We start from the raw sequence: 23,519 nt of genomic DNA, 5'->3' as shown, positions 1-23,519 counted from the left end.
AAACGGCATTAGAAAAATTGTGAAGATTCTTAAATATTTTCCCGTACAAAATATAGTATGATACAAACAAGTCTACGATATGTTCAATTTTGCAAAATAAAAATATAATTAAAGAATACGTTCAAAATTGTGGAAAATAAAGATATATTTCCACAATCTTTAATGATATGTTTCCAAAAAAACACGGATGAAATGGAAAATCTTTGTCATCGTAGATCGATGACCAACATCAAAAAGATGTCCCTCTGAGTATTTCAATTATTCAAGCAAAAGCTCTTAGTTTGCACAAAGATTGGAAGGATAGATTAAAAAATATTTTAACACAGTTTTTCAAGCAAGTAACGGTTGGTTTTACAATTTTAAAATGAGGTATTCTTTTCATAATATTAAATATACTGGAGAATCGGCTGATGCGGATAAAGATGCTGCAAAATAATTTATTTCCTAATTATCCAAAACTATTAAAGATGTAGAATATTCCTCTAGCCAAATATTTAATGTAGATGAGACAGGTTTATTTTGGAAAACTCTTTAACATTGAAAAATATGAATGAAGCCTTCACGCACCTTGACAAATTTTTAAATATTATGGAAGATTGTGATCCCAATGGAGAACGCATATCTCAAGTGCGTGGGGCGATCAATAAAAACATAGCATGTTATAAAATACTATATGAAGAAAAGAAAATGAATAGTGGAAAACAGTTAACTCTTGATAACTTTTCAAAGGAAACACCCGCAAACCCCACTTAAACGCCTCTTAAACATCTCATATTTACTTGATAAATAAATATTTTAAAATACACACAATTTCAATTTTTTTTACTTTCCTCGACTTTCGTACATTCAACATTCGCACACATTTTCAGAAACCAATTATGTGCGAAAGTCGAGGGCCGCCTGTAGTAGAAAGAGGGAATGAGTAGCTACAATTTAATATAAACTATAAAGAATATTTTTATAAATGACATTTTTTTGAGATTTAATTCTCACGCAATAGCAACGAGAACAGTATTCCAACCTTATTTTAATATAAAATTAATATCTCCAATTAAATAAAAACATTTACAGTATTTTCAAAATATACCGACGACCCTGACTCCGTGTTTTTCTTATGCACCGACTCAGACTTCAGCAATTTCATTAAAATCAACCTTTTTTGCCAGCGTATAAAATTGATAGCAATAAAAATAATGACAACGATTTTTTTAAATGACTAAAAACAATCAACTCGGGATTCTAAGATTTTTTTCAAAATTTATAATTATTTTTCATATTGAAAATATATTTTTTATTTGTGTGCGACAACGTTAAAAATAAGTGAATCGATCTTCACAGCCCTGCTATTTTCACTGCTAGTCTGGTGATCAATATTAATCTAATAAAGATAACTGCAATACTTTACTGGATTACAAACATTTTTTTATTCAACAAAATTTGAGAAGTGCAGTCGAGAAAGTCATATCCTTACGACTAACATCTTGCGTCAATTATATATAAGAATATAATGTTTCGTAATGTTATTAATTATTGTTTATACAATATTAATTTTAATTATTTTTCAGAACATGAAAAAATAATGAAAACTATTTTTATAAACAACTGACACGTTGCCGCCGGCCATCTTGTTTTATATTTAAATGCTGATTTTTCATTGGTCTCCGATCAAAAACAAAAGAATACAATACCGGGGGCACGGAAATTAATCGATTAAACTCAATTTTTGTTTTTATTAATTATAATTAAATATATTTCCTTTGTTTACGTGTATTATTATTATAAACCGTTCATATAGAGCGATACGATTTACGGAGTAACAAATCGAACGTAGTAACAAAGCGAGCGCGTCCGGAAGCGATGTCCTAGAACAATTATATATAAGATAACTGACCCTCAGAGGTAAACAGTCAAAATGAGTACATAATAATATTTTTTAAGAATTTTAGAAGGCTTGTAACGATTCGTTAACATCGAACTACACTGAGCTACAAAACAACTACTATGAGGTACATCAGAATCTCGGTTTAAAATTAAGTAAATATTTTCACCCCATTTTAATCTATTAATCGAAGGCATTTGTTTAAACATTTTTTTCATAAATGATTAATCAACCAAGTCCTACTTTTAATTAAGCGCCCCATAAACAAAACGTCCGATGCAAATCGGAATCGAGTCATTATTCAGTTATTTGGACCGAATCGCGTGTCTCGCGAGCTTTTTGTGCGTTACGTTTTCTGCATTACGTTCTATTGAGTAATATGGCGAAAAGATAGGCGTCTGTGTGCCGCGAATGTTTTTTGCTTTTACCACTCTTCCTCTCGCAGAGTAAAAACTTTCGATTTCTGACCGGTGATCGTCCGAGCGTAACCGGCCGAGTTCCGCATTCGCATAACAAAGTGGAAGTAACCGACACAAAGAAATCGCATGCGATATTCAAGATTGCGCAATGTACGCGCCGTGACCTTGACACGTAACGGATTCATTTGAATTCGGTTGAAAAAAATAATATAAGTAATTATGTCGGAAGTAAATATATTATGTACTTAAACGGACACGAAACGCAGGCATTGTGGATACTAATAAACTGATTATGTATGTTATTTCGCGCAATAAAACCAATAATCGACGGTAATAATTGTGAGAATAAACTTAAGTATCTAACCTTCTATAAAAATTCAGCATTCCTGAATATCAAACGGTTGTGAATAAAATAATTAATTCAAAAATCCGGTCGGTTAGTTTCTGCGCATGACCTTTTAAAAAGGTTCATAAAATATTGTTAAATTCTCAGTATTTACCATAAACCATCTAAACGAATGAAAAAATCTATGCAAAAATATATAAGATTATATGCATTATACATTTAAGCATGTATGTCCAATCTTTTAGATATCTTGGGCCGCATCGTCCAACAAAAAAATAATATTTATTTATGACTAAAATGTAACTCAATTTATAATAATTTTTAATAAAAATACTGAGCCTGTTTTTTTTACTAGTGCTGGTAAAGAAATTTTTGTTTTTACTTTTACCTACATATTTTTAAATTAATAAAAAAAACAACAAGCGCGCGATCAAAAATATGTTGAGAATCATTGGTGTTGTGTGAATTACAGAGCGAACATTCTTTCTTATGTCATTGAATTCTTGGATGATTTTTTTCAAGTAGTGGAAATTTATAAATAATAATAAGCATTATTTTTGTAATTAAATAAATTGGACCGCAGTCGATTCAATAAGAAAAAAGTTTTTGTCCGGTAAAGGTTAACTGAAATTGATAAACATCAGTTTAATTTCGAATGCCGTCACTGTTTGTATTTATATTTATTAGTTGATTTTCACCTTGGAGGCGCATGTTCAGGTCATTTAAATAAGCAGTATCCACTAAAAATGCTAAATCAGCCAACCAGTTCTCATTTTCAAAATCAAGTTCAGGTTTTCTTGTGTCCATGAACACTTTATTTAATTTCTCAAATCATTCAAATATTTTACCACGACTTCGTATCCATAGCTAGTTTCTAAAGCATTCAGAAACTTTTGAAATTAGCTGTTAATTCATTATCTTTTAATATCTATTATGTCGATGCCTACGTTTTTTCTATTATTTGTGATGCTGTGATATATTTTTGTGTCGATATTTACAAGTTTTATTAGTACTTTAAGCTTTCCACTGAAAGTGAGTGACTGAAACTTGAAGATGACAGCAGAGTTTTGCCTTTCTTAGAACATCAGAGAGAAACTCAAATATATTACACAATATTAAATTATGTGAGAATATATTGAGAAAAAAAGAACTTAAACATTTGCCTTGTGAAAAAAAAATAAAAATGAATCGATCAGTCTTACAAAACCTACAATGAATTAAAACTTCAAGATTTACTAATACCACTTGAGTGACGTTTTTTTGAACTTGGTTGGTTTCGCAAATTTTTCTAGTTCTTTTTAAGAAAATTTACATCTAAAAATTACATGATTATATTCGAACAATTCATCGTTAACTATTCGATATTCAAATATTTAAAATTAACTAATATTAGGAAGCTCGATTAGTTACTCACCAAAAATTAAAGGAAATATGAATGCCAATCATCTTACTAAGATACTATTTAATCATGATTTTGTATTTATATTTTGTTAAAATTGAAAATAAACAATATATATGATAATGTAGTATGTGTTTTGGTTTGCTAATTAATTGCAAATTTTTTTTATTATTTGCAAATTCAATCGTTAGTGTAATTTATGCATGATATTAATATGCGAATTGAAAACTCTCCATAAAAGTATACATAATTAGTAGAAAAAGTCGTTTTTATGTTTATTATATCAGACATGTTGTTGGTGGTTAAAATAAAGCTTCTTAATATTACTCTTCTGTGAAACCAGGAGCACTGGTCTTCGGTAATATATAATGGTTGTCAATACCTCGATTAATATGTTGAGTCATATCAATGAATTAATTCAAGACTATAGAATAAAACTTGAAAATAGCACACTGAGATTTCAACAAGTTTCTCTAAATATATTTTTAATATGCATAACAACTATTTGGCATAATAAACTTTTAAACTACAAGACGGCTTTATTTTTTATATCAATTAAAACCTGAGACGTAAGATTTTTATATTTTAATTAGACATATCTCACACACACACTTGTACAAATTTTATTTGTGCTTTTTATGTTGGTATTCTGGAAAAACATTAATGTCTCAAAATATATAATAGATTATCTATATGATTACGAGACATGAAAACAAATTCATCAAAAACAAACAACGTCATTAAAAACGTTAAATATTCAGATTCGATCATTCTAGGATGCAAAATACATGTTTATCAAGGTTACAAATTCATTAAGTTTTTTATAAATATATCGCCTAGCAAAGTAACTTCATTGATAAATTGATACAAATACTGGTCTTTAACGGCTGCTGTAGCAAACGTATTACTATAGTAAAATCATTCGTGACATTTTCGACCATTTTCCGACCAAGAACAGAGGTACATATTTCAATTGCAATTATTTAATTTTTTTAATCTAAGCAATAGTCAGTTGAGCTTTATAAAGAAACATAATAAAACCATAAATTAATGAGTTTTGACAAAAATAGAACTCGTGATTGATTATATGTAATTTGCAAGCTGTTATGAATGGCTAAAATGTCATCTATGCGTGACTTGTATGACGCGTGTTTTTCGCCAGAGAAATTATGTACGAAATTTAGAAAATGTATATTTTTATTTTCAACCTTTATCATGAATCTAATACCTGTATTGTAGTCGGTTAGCATATTGAGTAGATATAACGTATCGGAAAAACGAAATTTTCCGATACGTTACAAATTATAAATCATTTTGAAACTGTACTTTGGAAATTTATTATAATTTATTATTTTTTACTACAAATCTGACCATCATGAAGTTTTTACAATATATCGTAATAGCCGTTGCACTCACAGTAATTATAAAATTAAACATTTAAAAAATAAATAAAAAAAAGTTATAGCGAACACCTAAAATAGATGAGCACTATCCCACATATATTTTAAAGTTTTTAATAGCTATCGCCGAAAATATGTGAGGGTCCACCAATTGCGCAGTTCACGCCAAGGTCATTTAAAATACACTTTAACGCTCGTTAAGCGCTTGTTATGACTATAAAAACTACCCTTTTGTACAAAATGGTACAATAGACAGTGCATCCACAGCGTAATAACCACCATTGTAATATATCCCTTTGCATTATTGACCTTTGGAATGTATAAATATGTGAGGGTCCGCCAGTTGTGCAGTTAACGCCAAGGTCATTTAAACGACACTTTCGAACGTAAGAAAAGAAAATAACAACTCGTTTGTACAAAAAGGTCTAACTAACAAGAGAATATTATTTAATAACACAATTGCGTAACGTATGACTCGAAAGACTACCATTTTGTACATAAATGTCACAAAAGACAATGTGTCTAATATCGTAATAACCACCATTGTGATATACCCCTTTGCATTATCGATCTTTAAAATGTATTCATATTGAAAATTTTACCTATTAAAGGTACAAATATATTTCGCTTGTCGAATATACAAGCGATACAATTAGCCAAGCAATTTCTGCATTTCTGTAATTCATCATAGACGTCTCTAATCAAGAATATAAAAAATCTAACATTTTGTCGCATCAACAGATGATCTTGCAATTCAAGACGAGAGAATCAGAGACAAGCACACACATCGAGAGCAGAAGAACACGCGATTTGAAACGGCAGACAACCAGACGAAACACGAGAAACCTGCGGATCATCCCAAGGACATCACTTCCCCACTAGCACTCAGTCTACGACAATATTTACAACTCATTTGGGTAAATTGTAAAAATATCTAATAATTAATAATCAGCATTCAAAGTCACATCCCTTCGGTCTCAATAGCCGAAACATATTTGTGTTTGGCAAGCGGAGCGTTCTCGAGCGCTGACGTCCTGACCGCAACGGTAAGAATAAGGGACACGATCACGACTCTCTATGGCACTTTAAACTTGCAACTGAAAGTCGCCGAGCATTTGCGGGTTGCCGACAGCACCCTTTAGCAACATTAAAAAGTGGTTCGTTGAGGAGACGCTACACCAAGAATGCAATGAATTGTATCCTAACGCTTCTAGTAAAAAATACCCGTTAAATCAAGACCAATACCTTAACTCTGAATACAAGCTCTATCAATACGCATTATGATCGATGTTTTTTTAAGATATAAAAAAGACTTTTTCGGATTCCTTAAACAGCTAATCTTTGAGATATTTTATATGAAAGGAATAACATAAATACGCAGTCATGGTTTTATTGAATTTGATAAACATATAACACTATTTAAAGATTATAAAAAAAAAAATACTATGTAAATTTATTGATATGTTCCTGAATAAGATATCTACAAAATATAATTGGGTACAGATTCTAATAAATTAAATGACGCATCAAGATCGAGTCAATATAAAAATGATGAGGTTTTTACTAGACTTTTAACAAATGCAATTTAATTTACTTTCTGGCCCAAATTAAAAAGCACAGTAAAATTAATATACGAAATATCTCAAGAACTAATATTACAAAATTTTACACTTTAATCGTCTACATACTATATTCTACATTGTTTGTTTTATAAATAGGAAAGATTTATATCGTATCATTTAAAATACATATATGTATTATTTATAAATGATAATAATTATTTTAGATTTATGTAGTTTATAGATTTTAATTATTTTACAATAAATAATTCATAAGCATTTACATAAAAGTGTAAAACTGAATTATATAAATGTAAGTTCTCGAGCATGAATTTGTAATAAATTTACATATTCATGATACAGTGTCACTATAACGAATGTGTTGTTCGTACTATTACTTTTTACACGTTAATTTGGACTTAATCTACTTTGGTTAACATAACGAAAGTAGCGATTTCATCACAACTCACAGCATAAGGTGGAACGACCTTCCATAAAACTAACAACGCCACTCATTATTATTTTTTTCGTTTTTTTGGTAGTTGAGGAAAGATCGATATTATCGTACACTACACTGCAGTAATGACGATACTTAAAAAATCATTACGCGATATTGACAATGAAACATACAAGTCTCTATCTTTAAAAAAAACATAGAACTAATGCATTATACATGCTTTAAAATCAAACATAAATATACAATTATATGTTCTGCAATCAAATTCATTATATGCAATAATACTTATTATTGACATAAATGATAATAATTAATTAATTCGCTCATTAGAAATCTTTTACAAAAACATAGAGGAATTTAATATAGTAATAATGTGAAAATTATAAACAATACACATAAATATATTATATTATTATAGCATTAAGCGGATTCATTAAATTATCTACATATAAATACTGTACTCATATAAATCATAAACGTGAGATATGTTAATGCAAATATCTGCTAATTTTATCTACATGTTTACGAGCAATATAAACACATTTTTTAAATATATGATAAAGCATTTGTGTATATTAACTGTGGTAGCGAATCAGTTTTTATGATTTTTATGATGGGGGCCCAGTCAATTTACCATAAAACTTGTTTTTAAGACAAAAATAAAAAAAAAATTTTAAATGCTTCTGAACACCTTTTGCATACGACATTTTTCAGTAGGATTTGATTTCGCGAAGTTATGACACTTTTAATTTTTACATTGGCCGCCATTATGTAAAAAAAATTATATTATTTTTTCATACAGAATGTATAGGGGGTGCTCAATAGTTCTATACGATACTAAAAATTGAGTTCTAAATATTCAAAACCAAGCAATGAAGAGCGTTAACTTTTCTGCAAGTCTCAAAATAGCTCGTATGGGGGTCCGATTGATCTGAGACATCGCTTGTTTTGAAGCAAAAAACTATTTTTTTTATATTTTATTTAGATGAAGTTTAGGCTTCTAAACGTTTCATAAATAGAGATATTTTCGTTAAAATTTAAACCTACTGAGTTACAAGTGTTTAAGTTTTTAAACTTGTCGCTATTTTGAAAAATATTGACACATTGGATTTTGCTAGCGAACATATACAGGGTGCTTAAGAATTCTACATTGTGACAAAAATCAGCTTTTAATAATAATTTAGGTTAGAAATGTTATTTACTTGCTGGTTTTAAATATTTGATTAATCTGTTTTCCATGTGATTTATTTAAAATAACACATGAGTCGCTAGTGTGTCAATCGCGAACGACCAGTCGACCGCGAAGCTATTTATGATCGCCCGCATTTTAGTATGATATAGATCATATCTCGTACAAAAATATGATTAAAATTTAAAAAAATAATAGTTCAGGATTGAATTATCACAAACTAGAGAATGATTAATTAATTATATTTGTATCAAGCAACTTTAACCGACATCAATAATTTCAGTAGTTTTTATGCGTGTATAATAGTTAGATATAAGAGATAGATGATGCTTCTTTAAAGCCTAAAAGTATAATTTTAACAGTTTTATTAGAAAATAAGTATTTTTTAGAGAAATTCCGACATTAAGTGATTTAATCATACCGCAGACGACGGTTAATTATCGCTTGACGATAAAACTTCCTCGTTTGAAAGGCATTGTAAATTGTTGTCAATGACAGCACACCTGAGTAAAACTTTTTTTATTTATTAAAAATAAAAAAGCGTATTTCATGCACAAGCTTACGCAACAAAGAGTATAGCACTTTCATTATTGCACAGTCGAGTCATCATAACAGGCGAATCAGAAACGATATCAAAAGCACGTGCTTCAGTATGTATGTACATAGAGGGATAGTTCAAAATGTTCTCTGCGACATTTGCAAACGTATAAAGGTCGCTTTCACCGGCATTAAAAATTATTTGATTTTTTTCACCACAAAAAGACCTTTATTCGGCCTTTGTCTGTGCATCGCGACGAAAGTAATGAGCATTCGTTTAGAAAGTTAACGTTTAAAGAATCGATTAAACTCTAAATGTTCGCATTACGGTTTCGTCTTAATAATAGCAAGTGGATTCGAAGGATGAAAGGTGTGTGTTACTGTTAGTAGTAGCATAAGTAATGCAATACCGGCGATTTGGGATAAAAAAATACACAACTTCACGAACAATAGTCGCGATTTAATTTCGAAATGCATACAGAAAATTGCATTGTGCATTTGTTCACACGGATAATTTTGCGAAACCCAGCAATCATCTTGAGCCATGTCTATTAAAAAACTAAAAAAAAAAATTACCACTAATAATTAACATTTATGGCTTTTCAACTTGTATTTCATAAACAGGACATGTGTTTGGTAACAAAAAATAAATGAACCCTTATAAATTATTTTTAGCACTACTTTTTTAAAATAAATAAATTTATTTGGTCAGCTATAAAAATACATAGGTATGTAATAATGTATATATCCGTAAATATTTTATTTAGCATACATCAACCTGTTTATTAATCATACATATTAATAATAAAAATTGATCATTAAGATCACAGTCCTGTAATTATTGATAAACATATACTGTCACGATTAAATACTAGTTACATTTTGTACATACATACTTGCAAGCAATAAGTGAAAATAAGGCATTTATGTATTTATCTTATAATTTTCTTCTATAAAATCGACTTTGCTCTAACTATTAAGTTAATGCCTCTGATGAAAACATTGATATCATTTTAATGATTCGGACTACAAGTCATTTTAAGTTCGTAATAAAATTATACAGCCAGTTTTATAATGCAACTATGAGAATCATTGCCGTGTACGACTAGTGTTACATTTAATTTTTTAGATGTTAATGTTGGCCGTGACTCATTAATCGATAAGTCACCCCTTATCTGGATGGCCACCACAAATTTGATATAATAAATTACATTTTATATATTAAATCTTGTACATAAAATATATTTATAGTACTGCTATAAACAATATTATAACATATTATATATGCAAACAATTAATTTTATAAGCATAACATAACAATCATAGAGATGACAGAATATCGCATACTTTTAGCATCTGTATCAGAAACCATATTAATTTAACAAACTATCAACAAATTAAAAAAATAATGATTAACATAACTTTCAACAACATTAATAATAAATGTTAAGTACTTTGCGACCAATATGATCCAAGATGATTTACAGTGACATCTAGTACATCTCCATCTTTGAAAGGTTTAGCCGCGCGGTGTATAAACAAACATTTGGTATAAAAAATAGGCACATTTGAAAGTTTGTACACAAAGCTCTCACCCCACCTGTGTATAGGTGCAGAAATGTTAAATACAGGTGCTCACCGAGCTGGGAGTTCAGTTTGAAAGCGACATTCAGAGTGAAAGTAAACCGTGCGTTTGGTACATATTATACAAAAAAATAGTACGGCGATCCCCATTTTTTTTTATCACCAAAAATCTTAACCTAGTGTGTGATTTCAGATGTGAACTGTGCTAGAGTGACAAATTCAGTGTTTGTTTAAATTTACAACAAAAAAACATAAAAGAAATGGATATTATCATAAGAGCGATAACTAAGGTAAATCAAACGAGTCATATTACCATAATATATTCATTTGAGATAATTAATAGCGATTATGTAATAGATGAGCGATCGTGATTTGTCCTTGCCATTAACTTCCGTGAACGATAATTATATAACCAACGATCCGCCAATAAATATAATGTTGGTCACAAAAACATCGTAAATCAACTTTTCGGGTGTTAAAGTGAAAGCACGCCATTTTACATATTTTCACGATGCTTTAACATATTTCGAAATTACGTGTTTAGAACATGAAAAATAAGATAGAATAGCCTTGTGTTCTATTGGCAAAAATATTTACTTTAAAAATAGTCTCACGGAAAAATTAAAAAAATATTTCTTAGCTTGAATTATAAATTAAAATAAAATCATGATCATGGCTTTTACCTAGTCTCCAATATTAAGTTAATATAATCGATGCTTTACTCAGAACATACGAACTTACTTATGCTAGTTTTTTTTTACATAAAGATCGTTCAAATGCAAATTCTCAAACTGCTCATACGAAATAATTTTCGTAATTTTTTAATAATTAAAACTATTGTGTAATAACTTTTTTACTTCTAATCTATTTATCTACAAGTCGTTAGGTATATGCGATCTATCTCATTGTGGTGAATAAGTGCTTGTGCGTGCCGCCTATCGTCGTCGTGGTAGTAGTTCAAAGATAGGGAATTAATTTACATGTTTTTAAGCATAACTTTTAGTGAATAATTAGGTTAGGTTGAAAACTTTGAGGAAACTAAAAGTACATTAGATTCTTATTTGTTTTGATTTAGCAAAATTTTGCGATCTAGCTATGCTAGACCTGTTCTGCGACTCGCGCAGAGAGGAAGTTGCATCTTGGTTGCGCAACTCGTCGGTCCGCTAGCCGGAAATTCGCCGAAGAAAGCAGCCTCCGTTTTAACACAGTGACCGGGAAAGTGAGCGCAGAGCTCACAAACCCATATACAATACAAAAGGCCAGATTGCGCAACGTGAACTGCACACTAGATGTGCGTTAGCACGCAAATCGTCACATACGCACCGGAAAAATATCTAGTCATCGATGAGGCATAAGAAAGAGGTTGCGCAATCGCTATCGTTACTCAATATCGACTGACATGATGGTATATCGTTGCGAATTGGGTGAAAGTTTGACGCAACCACGCACACCGGAATGAGAGTAAAGCGTAATTGGTTATCGTATATTATTTCATCATTGGCATAAAAACGATTAGCATATATTCACGTACACTCTGTGTAAGTACAATTTATTAAAGTGTTCAGTTCCTTATCTAAATCTATTAAGTTAATGGGTAAACAATTGTCGATTTGTGGTATATAAATTATGTATATTATGTTTTGCTCGTCAGCTTCTTGTCGCTATCCCTAACCATAAATGTATATTTAATATTGCATGTCATATTAAAAAAATTAAAAAGGAAGTAATGCAACTACCGCGACTAAAAATATATGGAATGTATGGCGGACCAGATCCTAGTGACTAAGTAGACTTCAAAATTTTTAAATGTATCAATCAAATACACTTACATAAATAGTTTCAAAGTTCATGATTTAGGTGCCACGTGATTTTTGCCACAAATTTTATTGGTAAGCTGCGAATCGTCCGGTGTCAAACATAATTGGGAACCAAATCTAGATCGCCTTGTCACAAGTGATGAGAAGTGGGCCGTGTATAACAATGTTGCATAAAAAAATTCACTAATCTGAATGATTTTGCCGTATTTTGGCAATCTAGCGATTTGTAAATCCATTTTAATTTGAGTTTATTTTCTTTCATTGCGAAAAAACGTAGCATAAAAAACATTTGTTAAGACCAATAGATAGATCTATCTATATGATTTTAACTTTTATAGGAGCATAAAATATATGTGTCGTCATGAATAGTGTGTCGTTTTTGTGTGGTTTAATCAAATCACTAGAAAATATGAACATTGGAGACATTTAAATAAAATGTATTACAAACATCTAAAATCGAACGAAATAATAAGTATCGTTTAGTATAAATGAGTAATCAGACAATTGGAATAAGGCATTAATTTTAAAAATACTTCATTTAGTGAATATTAAGATTTGACGCCTAACGATTTTTACTTATTCTGATCCCTGCAAAAATTGCATTTGAGTAAACATTATTTCTTTTGAAAATATTAAGCATCCTATTGTTAAAAAACAGATCTATTTTTAGTACACCTGTCTAATCTTTAATTAATGTTTAGTTTTTTTTAAAGTGACATTAACAATGTTTTATGATTGAATACATTTTTTCGCGACTGTTAATATTTAATAATACAGAAAAAAATGTATTTATAGGTTTTACTGTAATTTAGAGTTAAGTTCAGATTTCAGAATATATAGTGAAACTTATGTATTTTTCAAATCTAGGGTTTGAGGTTAAATATAATAAGATTCGAGCAAAACGCATATAAACATCATTGTTTGTAGCGCCATCCAACCGATCGGAATTTATGAAAATCGGACAAGGGCAAATTAAAATAAATTTATATTCGAAATAAGGTTGTGTGTTGAAATCTATATTTAATATTATCATAAAATGGTACAAACAGTATCTAGCTCATTTCGCCATGCTTTTAAATACATCATAATTTGAGCACATTCGTACCATTTTCCGTGCTTAATACACATTAACGATTTATTTAATTATTTTAATTGAAACGGAAACACTAGAGAGGTATTAATTAATAACAACAACAATATGTACAAAAACGCGAACATCCGCGAGCTTAATTCGTCGCGCATCTAAATAGACATCGACGAACGGTAAACAAGAAAACCTAAAGTTTATTAAACATGCATATTTAAATTATTATATTAGAGCAGTGGCGTAGCTATAAGGGGGCGGACCGCCCCGGGCGGCACTTACTTGGGGGCGGCATATTCGCGATGGGATCGTCTACGAATAGCACGAGCTTAACAATAACCAATTAATTATTTTAAGAAATGCTGATTTTATTACCCTGCAAAAATGTATGGAGGGGGAGGGCAGTTTTAAGGATCGCCCCAGGCGGCACATATTCTACTTACGCCACTGTGAGTTAATATCAATATACAATGACTGTCATCACTTACAATATTGCTACTTTTCTCATACCATTTTCACATATCCAAAACATATAGTTACTGAATACTGCAAATATGTTTATGTTCTTCCCATAAAATTGATATTAGCAATGCTTAAATCATTATAATAATAAACAACCTATGATATAATATATTTGAAATTAATCATAATATCATTATTAAAATAAAATATAAATATTAATAATATATACACTAAAACTCAACAAGATATTACTTTGTCTATGGTTTAATTAAATAATTACAAGAACATATTTATGTATTCGCCTACTAGGGTACCTAATTGCTCGTTTAAATTTTATTATCTCTCGCAAAAGAAAATCCAATGGAAAGTCGCGATTTACATAAATATTAAACGACCACACAGTATGTTAATACACATTTTACCGACTAGACAGTTGGACATTGGACTTGTCTATTATTCGAGTTTGAATAAAGGTCAAATATTTTGTCTCGGTAAAAGAACGAAGAAAAGCGATGATGAAAAATCAACTTTCGCCTACAACCTGTAACGACGGTTATTGTAAAAACCAGTTAGATTAATTCTCTCTCCAAATGTACCGTTTTATTTAATATTCATTATTATGAAAATATTTCAAGTATCTATTATAGTGTGAAAGCATTTGAACTAAGTAGCTTAAATTAAATTAACAATTTTATATATGTAAAAATAGTAACATTTAAAATAAAAATATGTTAATATTTAAATCACTAGCAAAATGCTCGAAAATATTATTGTTGTATTTTGTAAATTATGGCCGTAACTTATCAAACTTATAATATTATATAATAAATACAAACAATATCGTAGAATAAATTACAGTTAAATTAATAAATTTTATATTTAATACATCGTTAACAATTTTGATAAAATACTATTTGGTATACTATAGTATTTGGTTCTAGATTATAAATTTAAATTATATTTTTATCAAAAACAATATATAAAATTACTCTGGGATTTAGTATTTTTATTAATATAATGTATTTTTGTAAGAGCTGTTTTTATATTTTTTTTCTAAGATTTAGTAATCTGATTTATAGGTACATAATAAATAATGCATTAATTCTGGTCAATTTTTGGGGTGTGGTAAAACATTTATTTTTTAAATGTATAAGATTTTATTCATTTATAAATAAATTTTTTCAAATTGGCAAATATTTAAAGTAATTATAGTAGCACACACTATTTAAAAATAAATATCGAAAAAATAAATATAACCAAGTATAATTTTAAAATGCATTGTATGAGACGAAAATGAATTAATTACTAGAATGTATGAAAGACGTTACTGTGTGCGGCTAGTGATACATTCTTAGAACAACCAGAGTAGTATGGGTAGAAATCGATAATATGGTGCATAACCGTAAGCATATAAAATATGCTACGTGCCATATATGGAACAAATCGCCCACGGCCTTCATTATTCGCGACTCTCGGTATGGTCGCACCCAATCCGTAAATTGTATTACGCAATTCGCTGTCCGGAGAAATTTCGTGTCGGTGAAATGCATCAACGATGAGGTAATAATAACAACACGATCGTCGAATGTAGCACACATATACAGACGTTGAACCGAAAAGCTTTCACCGTAGTACATACGTACTATTAGTGGCCACGTGCTCCGAGGAAGAAAAGGCGCGAGCGATCACTCACGTACGCCACGTGAATATCGTTAACGCAAAATATTTATATCGGCGGTCATGGTTACATTGTATTAAAAAAATCTCCATTGTTTGGATGCTTTTCAGCGTGACCGTTAAAGCTCGAAACCAATCGCCCTTGAAAGTGTATTTTCTTAATTAAGTCTTTCTACGCACGATTGAAATACGTCAGCGTAAACATATACATACTTATGTATATAATACAATAAGTTCGAGTAGTTCTGGCTGGATTTCTACCAAAATAATCTACTTCAGATTTTTCTACATCATACTGAAAATAGATCGAGTAGTTTTGATATAAACGAGACAGACGTTTGTGATGTATACACACGCAAGTGCACAGACAGACTGATTGACATATTTGATCATTATATGACACTTGCTCAGATGTCAGGTGCTTCAACAATATCTAATACCAAAAATATGCGAGAAATAATTCTTTGCGATAGAATGGTAGATGAATTTGGTCTCGTGGAACTTTTGGCGTATCTGAGTAATGATATCGTTAGCATTAAGTGTAAATTAGCTAATTTCACTCTAGGGTAAAAATTGGTTATTAATGCTTTATATATATTTGCTATAAAATTATTACATCTGCAAAATAACAAATAGTTATAAAGAAAATATTTTACAAAAAGAAACATTGCAGATTGTCTAAAAAATAAATTTACTGATCTGTCAGAAAAGAAAGTGATGTGCATGAAAATTTTGCTTGTGTAAAGAACAGAGATAACCAACTTCTTATTAAACTGCTAGTTTTTTTAAAGCAAATAGTTTTTTTTCACCGCGTAGCGAGTAAAGTTAATATGTTTTGCTTATATTCTGTGTATTTAGGGAAAACGTCAAAAATTAATTTGACGCGAAGTTTTAAACATTTTTATAGTAGAAAGAGGGAATGAGTAGCTATAATTCATTTAAATATTTTATTCACATTGACAATTTATTTAATAGAAACTACGTATTAAGAATATTTTTATAAATTATTTTTTTTGTGATTTTATTCTCACGCAATAGGAACGAAAGCAGTAATTCAACCTTATTTTAATATAAAATTAGGCTTTTTAATTAAATCAAAAACACGTTTTTCTTATGATCTGACTCAGACTTCAGCAATATTATTAAAATCAACCTCTTTTGCCAGCGTATAAAATTGATAGCAATAAAAATAATGACAACGATTTTTTTAAATCACTAAAACAATCAACTCGGGCTTCTAAGATTTTTTCAAAATTTATAATTATTTTTTATATTGAAAATATATTTTTTATTTGTGTGCGATACATTTAAAAATAATATTTATGAAATCAAGAATGAGTCTGAGTCGTTCCATTTTTTATGACTTCGACTCCAAAGCCCTGCTATTTTCACTGCTAGATTGGTGAACAATCTTACTCTAAAGAGTAACAATTTTCCACAGAATTACTTTTTTTTAATTATTAAAAAATCAACTTTTTATACGCCTTATTTGATCATTAGATGAAAAATTAAAATTACAAATATATTTTTTATATGTAAATAATAAATATACATTTATCATTTTACACAATTATTAAACGAGATGTAATCTTCCAAATCTTGAAATTCAATTCAATACCTAATTGTGAAAGACACTTTTAGTTTATTTCAACAATGCATCAATACTAATTTTTTTCCATAAAAACAAGATAATTTTTAAGATATTGTACAATTGGCATTAGTCCATTAGTCCATATTTAATAAATTTAAAGTTATTAAAATTATTAATAATAAGCTATGAGGACAATTTAAATGAGCAATATATTAGGGCTACCCAAAAGAAAGGACGTTTTTATACTGACAAACTTTAACGGTCAGTTGTGACTAGGGATTCCAATCCCGGGCCAAAATATTGATCCCGGGATTTCGGTATTGCAATTAGTCGATCCCGGGATCCCGGGACCAATCCCGGGATAATTTTCATGTTATTTTATCGATAAAAATAATTTAAAATGAATAATACAATATATTTTACATCTGTTTTTTATAACGTACAATGTATAAAGTACATATAATTTTAGTCTTGGGCTTAAAATAGACAATAATATAATAAAAATAAAAATAGGAAGGTCTTATATATTTATTTGAGAAGATAAAAAATGAACTTTTGACAATGTATGGACATATGTATATTCATAGACACAATTAATGGAAAACATTATTTTTAATAAAACTCACGAAGTAACATCAAAGCATCAAGTGTTTAATCATTTAGCCTTGATCTGATTTTGGTTCCTAAGCAGCCTGCTGCTGAAAAAGCACGTTCAGACTTACAGCCTCAAAGATTCACAGATGACACGTGCAACTCGTGCAGGTTTCTACACGAAATATAACGATTTTGTCAATAATAATTCGATTGTGATTGATAAATCAATCAATCCGAAAAATTCGGGATTATGTTTTATAATCCCGGGACTCATCGGGTATTGAAAATCGTTCGGGATCCCGGGATTCCGGGATCCGGGATCCCGGGATTGGAATCCCTAGTTGTGACGTATTTGTCGTTCAAATTGCATGTCTTTCTTTCGGTGGTGTTTGTATTAACATCTACTAGAGAGTGCGTTACTAACATAACAACAAAAAAAAACACCGCAAGAGTTAATGGAAGATTTCGTTCCGAATAAGGTGTTTTTACGCACTTGCAGTATGAATTTCACAGAAAAAAATCGGCAACCGGCAATTGGCATTGCGCTCTCGGATGGAAAACTATTGCTCACTCTTCATATTCTCCCGGTGTAACATCATCAGATTATCATTTATTTAAATCTTTACAGCATAATTTAGATGGTAAAAAATTTAATAATGTTGGTGAAATGAAAATTTTTCTTTTTGAATATTTTAACTCAGTTTTTACAGATGTGGGATTAAAAACTTGCCTGATCGATGGAACAAGATTGTATCTGTCTATGAATATTATTATGTAGAATAATATTGTAAAATATTTTTTCATTAAAAAAACATTCTACTGGGTGCCCCCAATAAAAAATAATTGTTTATACATTACTGTTGGACAGATTAGGTGAGCAAGCATTGGTCAGAACAGTGAACACCCCATGAATAACTCTCTTTTATAAAGAAAACATCCGAAAATTTATCATAAATAAATGCACAAACAATTCTTAAAATAATCCCCTGTTTAATCGCACCCATTAGCTATTTGCTTGGACATCTAGATCGACTTTTTTGCCTCGAAAAAGGAACGAGCTTGTAAAAACGAGACTTAATAATTAAAAACCAATAACGCAGTTGAAATTATCGTGATTTTCACATAAGGCATTTCATATCGTGATTATCGCATAATTAAATTTGAACGTCTTTGAAAATATATTAAATTTTATCCTACGTGACATAAAGAAAAACAGAATAATAAACCAATCCATATTTAAACGATAGGCTCTTTGTTAAAAAAGAAGTATTATATAAACTTATTTTATATGATGAGTCATAATTTAATACAAATATATTTTTTAAATATATACAACAAAAAATATGTTTGTACTATTTGGCGATACAATAATGACTTGTTTCTTTATTATTTTTTAACTCTCTTTGATACGTGCATATGTACACAAATTACACGTCATTGCGAACGAGACAGACAAAGTAGCAACTGTGGTTATATTAATATATAATTCATAAATAAATAAAAAAACATAAATTTCTCACCAATATCGTTAATCAAAATTACGTAAAAGCACATATCAAGGTCGACACGTTAAAGCACCGACTCGATACATCTCTCACGTCTAGCACACGCGTAGTACATTTTTGTAACGTAATGAACACGAATAACACGCTTTTGAATACGATAAATAATGCATCAAAACTGATGAGTTTCACATGCGACATTTAGCAACGAACGATGTCAAAAATAACGTGAACATGACAACACCATAATCGAAGCCGATGTAAACAAGCACAATATGCGAACGTCCTGAAATAATGTTACCGATGCGAAAGAAAACGCGCGTCACGTACGAAAAACAGTTAGAAAGTTCATTATTATACATACCCAAAGCGAAAAAACAGCAATAAATCAAAAACAATATTTACGACCTTGTGTGACGTTAATGTATTCCATTGACGCAGAATATTTTCATGCCATTTTCTTTATTTATTTCAGAAAGCTCTGAACGAATGAGTGGACATCGCCGCTGGGCTAGGATTTCGGCCTGCGTAGGATGGTCAGGCGAAGATACAAGCGTCAGTGCAGTACGAGACAAAGAAGACCGGAACCACCCGACATTGTTACCAAAGATAGTCTAGGATCGAACGTTTAGTGTAAAATTATATTATAATGGGAGTAATACTGTTGGCGTCTACCGCGCTCAAGACAATAGGAATCACGAGTCTGTGGGTGGTACCTTTACTTTTAGGAGCTTTAACTTATAGCAATTACGAAAGTCACGATCCGGAAGGAAGGGTATTGGACGTTAATCCTGTCACTGAGTACGACTTTATAGTGGTGGGCGGCGGATCAGCCGGAAGCGTCATTGCAAGCAGATTGAGCGAAATCCCTTCGTGGAATGTGCTGCTTTTGGAAGCAGGTGGGTATCATAAATTTAAAATAAAATACATTCTCTAAAAATACCAATATATTAATAATTCCAGGGCCAGACGAAAATGAAATATCTGACGTGCCTTCGTTAGCGTCGTATCTGCAGTTGTCCAAAATTGATTACCAGTACAAGACGGAACCTACTGGTATGGCGTGTTTGGGTATGAAGAACGGCAGATGTAATTGGCCCAGAGGCAAGGTCCTCGGCGGCTCTAGCGTGCTCAACTACATGCTTTACGTGAGGGGCAACAGAAACGACTATGACCAATGGGAGTCGTTCGGGAACCCCGGTTGGGGTTACGAGAGCGTGCTGCACTACTTTAAAAAGTCCGAAGACAACAGAAATCCTTACTTGACCGGTACTAAATATCACGGAAAGGGAGGCTATATGACGGTTCAAGAAGCTCCTTGGAGGTCACCTTTAGTGGCCGCGTTCGTGCAAGCTGGAACTGAGATCGGATATGAAAACAGAGACATAAACGGAGAGTATCAGACCGGTTTTATGATAGCTCAAGGGACCATAAGAAGAGGGTCCAGATGCAGCACGGCGAAGGCGTTTTTGAGACCGGTGCGCAAGCGTAAAAACATTCACATAAGTTTAAACTCTTTCGCACGCAGAATTCTGATCAACCCTCTAACTCGTAGAGCTTACGGTGTTGAATTCATCAAAAACGGGCAAAAAAGAACCGTTTTAGCCAAGAGAGAAGTCATTCTATCAGCCGGCGCTGTGAACTCACCCACATTGATGATGCTTTCTGGAATCGGACCCAAGAATCACTTGATGGAAATGGGCATTCCGATATTGAAAAATGCTCCAGTTGGCGAAAACCTTCAAGATCACGTCGCCATGGGTGGATTGACCTTCCTAGTAGATAAGCCTGTGGCTATCGTTCAGGATAGGCTACAAGCTTTTCCTGTTACGATGCAATACGTCGTCAGAGAAAGAGGTCCCATGACTACTTTGGGAGGTGTCGAAGGTTTGGCGTTCATCAACACTAAATACGCCAATAAATCTGGACTTTGGCCTGATGTGCAATTTCACATGGCGCCCGCGGCTTACAGCTCCGACGCTGGAGTCAGAGTCAGAAAAGTTTTAGGATTATCAGACGAAGTGTATAATGACGTTTGGAAGCCCATTACGAACAAAGACGCTTGGACAATAATGCCGCTTCTTCTGCGTCCAAAGACCAGAGGATACATTAAACTGAGATCTTCAAATCCTTACAGTAAGCCAGTAATCAATCCAAGATACTTTGAAAACCCATTCGACGTCGCAACGTTAGTAGAAGGTGCCAAAATAGCATTGCAAGTTGCAGATGCTTCTTCATTTAAGCAATTCGGTTCAAGACTATACATGAAGCCCATGCCTAATTGTAAAATGTATCAATTTTTATCAGACGCTTATTTTGAGTGCCACATGAGAACTATATCGATGACCATTTACCATCCGGTGGGAACCGCTAAAATGGGTCCTTCTTGGGATACTGAAGCCGTGGTAGACCCTCGATTGAGGGTGTACGGAATACAGGGACTAAGAGTGATAGACGCTAGTATAATGCCCACGATCGTGAGTGGAAACACGAACGCACCAGTGGTGATGATCGGTGAAAAGGGTGCGGACTTAATCAAAGAAGATTGGTTGCAATTAAAATCGTATGAAAGACGAAGGACTATATAGTGAGTGTAGTTTTTAGTGTTATACGAATTGTGTCATAGATGATTTGTAAATATATTATAATAAAATAAATCATCGTGTATTAGTCAAAATGTTCATATGATAATAAACTTACTTTACTTACTGAACTTTGATTGATTTTTTTATTTACGCCGTGTTATTACCTGAAAATAAAAAAAAATATTTGTAAATATTATAATAGTACATAAATATAAATTGTTTCTCTTTTATGCACACTTAAAAATTGTATATGTATATTATTCATACAGTTTGATTAAACAATGATAAATAAAACGTGACTAAAAAAATATATGATAGATACAACTAAGTGCATAACAATCGTAATAATTAGCAAAATAATATAGTTATAAGGAAATAATGTAAAAAATTCGTGCAATACTTGCCAAGAATAATGCACGTTTGTATTAAATTACTAAAAATTATTTAGAAACATACATTAACCTAGAATACACTGAATCATCTGAAAAATGTTCGGTTTTTCCACAACAGGGTTTGAGGAAATTGCTAACTAATCATTGCTGTTTCGAAACTTTAAAATACCTATATGCATACTAAGCCACTTTGGCAAAAATGACTCAATCACAATCATGCTTATTAAAGCTCTCAATGACGATCGCAATCATTTTCGGTTATTACTTATAATTGCAATCATTTTTTAATCGGTTATTCTTGGAATTTTTAATCGTTTACATAGTGTGATATAAAATGTCATTACGGCGGAAAAATAAAAACAAACCAATTAATTTAATGGTGTTAATGCCAAATTATATTCGCAAGGTCAATTCTACCCTCTCAATTATGATCCAAACAGCGAAAAGTACATTTAATATCAGAGTCATAGACCTAAGATTTTTTTGGTTAAATTATAAGTAATTACATTTTTATGATGACGTCAATGACTTGTTATTCTATGAATCTTCGACTCATCAATGTCAACAGGTATTGTAAGGGCATTATTATACATCAAAATAAAAACTCTCATCTATTCTTCCCTTATATTTTCAACTCAACTATATAAACATAATAAAGCTGAGGAAAATCGCACATGCAGCTAAGACCGAAATGAAATTAAGATTTTTCGCTCGTATACTATTCATCACTATCACAAGGATACACTAACCGAGACGTGTAATTTCGGAGAACAGGTTACCAAATTTTCCTTTTCGATAAATAGGTCAAACTGTGTTCATTATGCAGACCGAGCGACAATGTCCAGTTAAGGCCGTTCGCAAATTGATATCGAGAAAGCGAGGAGAGTAGTCATCATTTTATTACGTGATCACAGTTATAATAAAAAGGCCAATATCGGGAAATTATGAATTGCAACGAAAAACAGAACTTCAAGTACGTAAAATTAAGCACCATTATTAAAAAGTTTTCGAAACTTTTAAAACGTGAAATCGATCGTGGCTTATTT

General features: G+C 31.1%; 2 protein-coding genes across 3 annotated transcripts in view; one reads left to right on the top strand and one right to left on the bottom strand.

The window, feature by feature from the left end:
- The window catches only part of Flo2 (flotillin-2), a 211,947-nt gene that overhangs the window by 157,456 nt on the left and 30,972 nt on the right, over window positions 1-23,519 (bottom strand). The window lies entirely within an intron of this gene.
- Window positions 10,798-22,215, top strand: LOC148233743 (glucose dehydrogenase [FAD, quinone]). 2 transcript variants are annotated; one of them, XM_088188757.1, is made up of 4 exons: window positions 10,798-10,872; window positions 10,963-11,059; window positions 19,972-20,395; window positions 20,460-22,215. In XM_088188757.1, exons 3-4 carry the CDS (start codon window positions 20,146-20,148, stop codon window positions 22,082-22,084), a joined length of 1,875 nt encoding a protein of 624 aa, XP_088044883.1. In that variant the 5' UTR covers window positions 10,798-10,872; window positions 10,963-11,059; window positions 19,972-20,145; the 3' UTR covers window positions 22,085-22,215. The 2 variants fall into 2 exon arrangements, with proteins under 2 accessions (XP_088044883.1, XP_088044882.1); XM_088188756.1 differs by having other exon boundaries at window positions 10,823-10,881.

The sequence above is a fragment of the Plectrocnemia conspersa genome, unplaced genomic scaffold, assembly GCF_051122295.1.
Source record: "Plectrocnemia conspersa isolate PC_06_02 unplaced genomic scaffold, ASM5112229v1 ptg000007l, whole genome shotgun sequence".
NCBI classification, from domain to species: Eukaryota; Metazoa; Arthropoda; class Insecta; order Trichoptera; family Polycentropodidae; genus Plectrocnemia; species Plectrocnemia conspersa.
Note: the sequence above shows the minus strand (reverse complement) of the source record. Positions and strands in the feature narration are given on the sequence as shown.

What these genes read in the sequence shown, in the direction of transcription:
- LOC148233743 (XM_088188757.1), top strand. Translation starts at nt 20,146, where the DNA reads ATGGGAGTAATACTGTTGGCGTCTACCGCGCTCAAGACAATAGGAATC. An exon ending in TGTGCTGCTTTTGGAAGCAG is followed by an intron (nt 20,396 to 20,459) that starts GTGGGTATCATA and finishes TAATAATTCCAG; the next exon opens with GGCCAGACGAAAATGAAATA.